The 6,000-nt window shown below is 33.2% G+C and overlaps 1 protein-coding gene across 1 annotated transcript in view; it reads right to left on the bottom strand.

The window, feature by feature from the left end:
* Positions 1 to 5,652, bottom strand: part of LOC128672570 (uncharacterized) — a 76,241-nt gene extending 70,589 nt beyond the window's left edge. Inside the window, exon 1 of the mRNA XM_053749811.2 lies at positions 4,922 to 5,652. Within this exon, the coding sequence (XP_053605786.1) occupies positions 4,922 to 5,000 (79 nt within the window). The 5' untranslated portion in view covers positions 5,001 to 5,652. The remainder of the gene's footprint in view (positions 1 to 4,921) is intronic.
* Between the last annotated feature and the right edge of the window lie 348 nt (positions 5,653 to 6,000).

Consider the following 6,000-nt stretch of genomic DNA (forward strand, 5'->3'; position numbering starts at 1 on the left):
CACCTCTCTTTTTGCGTCGGGGGTTAAAAATTGAGAGGGAAAATAATTATATTTCTTAAAGATTATTATTCGAGTGTATTAATTACTAACACTGGTGACAGGTGACAGATTATATTCAAGTCGCCTAAAGGAATCTGGACGTCAACAAATTAAAAAATACCCCGATTAACAAACCGTGCGTATTAAAACTATATGTTTGATTTATATAAATATGGCAACACAAATAGGCAAGTCCAATAGACAAGAGTGGAAGTCAAATGAAACAAGCGGTCCGAAGCGGTAAACTTATTTAATCTATCGTAAACACTGGCTCGGGTGAAACTGTCATAAATGCAAAACTTCGAAGGCACATGTGTTCAGGATTGACGCACGGCTGTGTACGTGAAGTTTTTACGGTAACAGACACATGTAGATGCTTATACGTTACCAGCTTTTGCCCGCGTAAATTTCCCACGGTAACATTTGATTTCCGGGATGAAAGGCACCCTATGTCCTCCATATTTCAAACTATATACTATGCAAAATTTCAAGAAGATTGGTTGAGTTAGATAGAGCGTGAAGAGGTAACAAACAAACTCACTTTCGTATATATTAGTTAGGATAGGATTAGGATATTAGTTTAGATCGAAAAACTGGAATGGAATTGAACAAATCTGAAATTTATTTTAGGACTTTGTTGAATAGAATATTGCTTGCGACGTGCCCCACGGTTTTATTTTAGTCTAATCAATGCATATGTTTTAAATTCGTATATTTCAAAAACATCATCTTTTGACATATTTAATTCCATTAATCTTTAATACACTGCATTTTAGGAATTTATGTGAACATAGATATTTCCACAAAGTGAGTAAGTAGGTTATGAGTTTAACTTAAAAAAAAAATACCATTTTTTATTTAATTTATGTAACAAATACTTGTTATTAACTAAATACTGTAATAGGATGCACATATACCGATGTATTTAAATAACAATAAATGAAATAAATACATTTATAATGAAGAATGTTCTAAGGCCAGCTATTTGACCTTGTGCCAGCCGCTGAGTCCCAGAACTGTACGACTCACATAATATTAACGGTTGACGGTCAACTACAGTCCGTTTTTAAAGTAATTTCTTACATGCTTACTGCGCTGAACATGGAATGGAATAAAACATGGAATAACTTTCCCTCAGCGGTGTTCCCCAATAGTTTTGACATTGGAGTTTTCAAGAAAAGAGTCTCTCGCTTCCTCAAAATGTCGGCAAAGCACCAGGGACTCGTATCGGTCGTTTGCCAACTATATTATTAATCAGTTATAACAACTTATACTAAATTATTTATTAGTTATTTTTGTCAAGGAATTTCTCCGGGAGTGAAACCCCAGGGCGCAGCTAGTAAAATATAACAATACGGGCTTGACCTCATTTCGAGAATGAATCCAACACTTTACAATTAATCACAAGTGTTCTTTCTTCCGGTAGGAAATTTTAATTAAGTCCGTACGCGTTAAATTTAGAGTATTTAACAAATGTTTGACATTTGACACATAGGCTCAATTGTTACAAAAAAATATTCGTAAACGTCCTAGGTAATCGAGAGAATGTACACGACGCGTTGCGACGGTGAGCGTTTAAGTGAAGAGCGGCGACAACATATGTCACCACAAATAAATACGTGATTATAAAACATTTGATTTGATGATAATGCCATCGTCGTAAGTTTTTGCTATATTTGTTAGATTTGCAGAGTATCTAGTGCCAGCTATAACAATAAAGATATAAAACGAAGCGTCTTCAAATGGGAATTTTAGAAACACATTTATCTATTTGTCAAGTTTAACCCAAATATTCCTATTTAGTCGAGAACAAACATCCTTATATGCCCAAACTATTATATTTATGGTGGGATACGTTATTTTTTATAGTAAAATGTATGCAATCTACCTTCGTTGTAACTTTGATTTTAAACTATTTGTATTAGCTTTGTGCATTGTCTTTGCCAATTGCTGAGTGCTGAAATGTATTTCCGTAGTAAAAAACCACTAAATAAAAGTTTTTACTGTGAAGTGTATTTAATTGTTAGGTTATCAGTGTAGTGTAGCAAAACATTTTCTGTTGGCATATATAGATATTAATATTGAGTCTTCTTCATAGTCGTATTCCTCATGGCTGAGGGTCGTGGTTATTACGTGGAATGAAACACACACAACAACTTTCTTGACATTATTAATGGTGTGGTTTGCCATTGCCTTCTCCATTTCACACACAAGTTAATGAGAATCAACCAGTGTGCAGGTTTCCTCACGATGTTTTCCTTCACCGGAAGCAAGTGGTAGTCGATGAAAACTACTATACATGAGTCAGATTGGTATACAAACTCATGTGGCACGAGTAGGATTCGAACCTGGCACCTTTCGATCCACAGGCGGGCGTCTTAACCATTATACCATCACCGCTAAATTAAGTTAAGGTACGTAAATAGCTCATTAAGTTATACCTATGCATTTTCTCTGTAAGTGAATTTAATTCTTTGAAAAAATAAATTCTTTAAACCTTAAAATATTATGGCTTAGGTGAAAGTGAAACTAGTTTCATTGGCAGAGTATAAATCGTTGTGTTTTTGAATTGTGTTGTTAAAAAAGTCTGTTTTCAACAAAATTATTTGTTAACATTATATAAAAGTCTACATTTTATTGTATCTCATTTGCATTGAAAACAACGACACAATTTTAATAAAATATACAATAGCAGACTTATTTTACACAAAAGGAGTCTATTCAGTCGAATAAACGATTCTTCAACAATATTTTAGGTCAAATTTGAAATGGTTAACACTCCTGTCCCACTTCTTACAAAGTTGCCAACTCCAATAACATTGAAAACTTCGGAAATTGCCTGCTAATAACATAATTTTGTTAATACCAATTGAATAAAGACTTGAGTATACACTTAGTTGCTGTTTAGGCCCGAATTTCAACTCGCAAATTTTCAGCCTAAATGGCGTCCAAGTTGCGTGACTGAACGCTGCACGACTCCTATGTTGAGTGTACATGAGTCCACATGTGACTATTCACATTATATAATTTTAAAGAGATTTCCGATCTTTGAAACTACGCAACGGATTATAATGCGGGTTTTTTAAATTGATACAGTGGTTCAAGTGTATAATTAATTATGGTTTTACCCAAGCAAAGCCAGGACCGGCCACTAGTAAGTCATAACTAGAGTAGGCCACTAGTAAGTCGGGCTAAAATGATGACCTCCGTGGCCTAATGGTCATCCCGCCGGTCTGATACGCTGCGTCCCAGGTTCGATCCCCGGTCAGGGCAAGATGGAAAATGAACTTTTTCAGATTGGCCTGGGTCTTGGATGTTTATCTATTTATGTATATAATATAAAATATAGTATCGTTAAGTTGGTAACCCATAACACAAGTCTCAAACGTACTTTGGAGCCAACTCAATCTGTGTGATTTGTATCATACATATTCATATATTTTATTTAAAATATTTTTTCCGAACATACCTCACGTCTGCTATGAAAACAATATTTACTAGCCGCTATAAATAAAAAAAAAAATAAAAATTCGTTTATTTCGGATCACCAGTAAATCCATAGAAATGTTAGTACCATGACTTATGTTATTACGCTATGGTTGCGAATAAGTTAGAGAAAACGTGACTTTAAAATTCATGCTAGCGTATGTGTGGATAAGTTTGAAGTTAAGCAAACTTAAGTTATATTTGCACCTTGCTCATATTTTAAACATTTCCAGACGTTATATGCTTTTGATAGTAAAATTATTACGAGTAAAGCACATAAATTGAAGTAGATATTTATTTTTGGATTTTTTTTGTCAATTTGCTAAACTATACATTTCTGTGCCGCACAAATTATTCTTTTTTTTCCTAATGGTTGGATGGCATAGAGTGCTTTTAGCATTAAGTTCGATATTTGTTTATATGTATGTTTTTACTTGGTAAACTATAAAGTTTAACAAATAAAATATATGATGCTTTATACTAATTTTGACACTCAGTCGTGGTTAATTTACGGGCTGGTTATTAACGCTTGATAAACAAATACAAAAAAAATATTTAAAATGCTTATATTTTATCATAAAATCCATATATACCTCCTCTAGATACCTACATTAAATGTATGTGATATATAATATAAATTAATTTAAAAATACTCAGATCAAAATATTTAAGAGAAAATTCGAATTTTGAAGACACATTTTCATGTCAAATTGAAATAATACATTTTACTCGCGTCAAATATCAATTAAACAAAATGTTCAAACTTAAAATAGCCCAGGACTAGAGTTCAAAACTAAACGAAAAACTAATCAAAATCTTAACAGAGATTGAAGCGAAATTGAAATTTCAATCTTGTACTACGATTGAAAACTTTCAATCTCGGACCGGGATTGAAAACTTGCAACCGACTCGTAACAAAGAGGTCTATTCAGAGAGCTGTAGTATTAATTACTTCGTTACGCAGAGTAATGTAAGTACAACCTTTCTGAACAACCAACGAGATAAGTTTGGGATGAAATATATTATTTATAGCGTGAAACTAAGACAGTAAATTTATACGTAAATATCCTTAATACTTCTATGAACATTGGTATGTAGGCACATTAATAATAATTATTTTTTTTTTTTATATATTTTCGTCATTGAAAAACCGTAGGTACGTGAACTGTAAGGTGAAATGATTGACTTATTTTAATTATAAATTTTGGAGTAATTTCAAAACCAAACTTTATGATTAAAGTGTAATCTGAATTATAATTCAATCAAGAATAATCAGAGTGGTCTCACTTTTATATTAACCAATACGATTTTGGGATGTTACCAAAATAAAATAAATACATATTCGACGATTGCTAAAATCACTATATATTCGATCACTAGAACTATATTCACTTACCGTATATCAGCGTGATGAAAAGTAAAACCGATTTTAGGAGCCAGGAGTGTCTCTTCATCCACTTCAAGTTACAAGCCATTTTAGTATCCCTTGCCACAATCTTACACACAACTAAAGCTTACGTTTAATTTGACACACTTCATCGTCACTTTTTATGACACTAAGTTCCCAATTAACATAAATCTCGTCTAAATTAAATCTACCTTTTAGTTACTAAATAGCTTAAAAGCATCATGTCACAACTTAACTCTATCTGTTTCCACTAAATCTGTCAACATTTATTCTAGTTCATAATTAACTCGTTGACAAATAACTAAATGACACGTTCAGCCTTTAAAATGAATGACACCCCATATATTAAAAGTTTTTACTTGCATCTATTTTTAATCTTTAACTATAGGGTCGTTACACGTAAGTGGTTCGTACGGGATTCAACTTCAGCACAAATGATAGTAAGGATTAGCCCATAGAATGTAATGAATAGGATGCTTTTAAAATAAACCCGGAAACTCCGTTGTTTTCCGAGATAAATCTTGTTTTAATCCCGACGCGCTAGTTTAAAAGATATTACGCTTTGGCATCCCATTTCCGCTAATTTACAATCACAAATAGCATCACTAAAAGCACTGTCATTTTTTAAACAAGTTTCTTTTGATCACTTGTATCACCACTTTTTTGGGATAACCATCGGGCGCTCGACATTTTCCGTCGGCGCCGCGCGCACGTCTGTCCCCGGGAAACTGTTGGATCACACTGACTTACATAATATAAGGGATTTAGCCCGTGCCAGCCAGGCGGACGTCAGACAAGGATAAAAGAGAATTTTCGTAAGGGTTGCAGGTTGCGTGTGTTCTAATCTGAAAGAGATAGAAGAGATTTTCCCACACGAGTTGAAACGTACTGAAATCTTGTGTAAAGAAGCAATTAAAATAAACATAAATCTCAAAGATGTAAGTGTTCACAGTGAGTTATTAAGTTTAACTTGGAAATTTACTTGTTAACTGATAATTTCACGCACGACAAATTTATAATTTATATAATCATGCAATAATTTCGCCCAATTATGTAGCGTTAAGAAA

This window comes from Plodia interpunctella, chromosome 9 (genome assembly GCF_027563975.2).
Source record: "Plodia interpunctella isolate USDA-ARS_2022_Savannah chromosome 9, ilPloInte3.2, whole genome shotgun sequence".
Lineage (NCBI taxonomy): Eukaryota > Metazoa > Arthropoda > Insecta > Lepidoptera > Pyralidae > Plodia > Plodia interpunctella.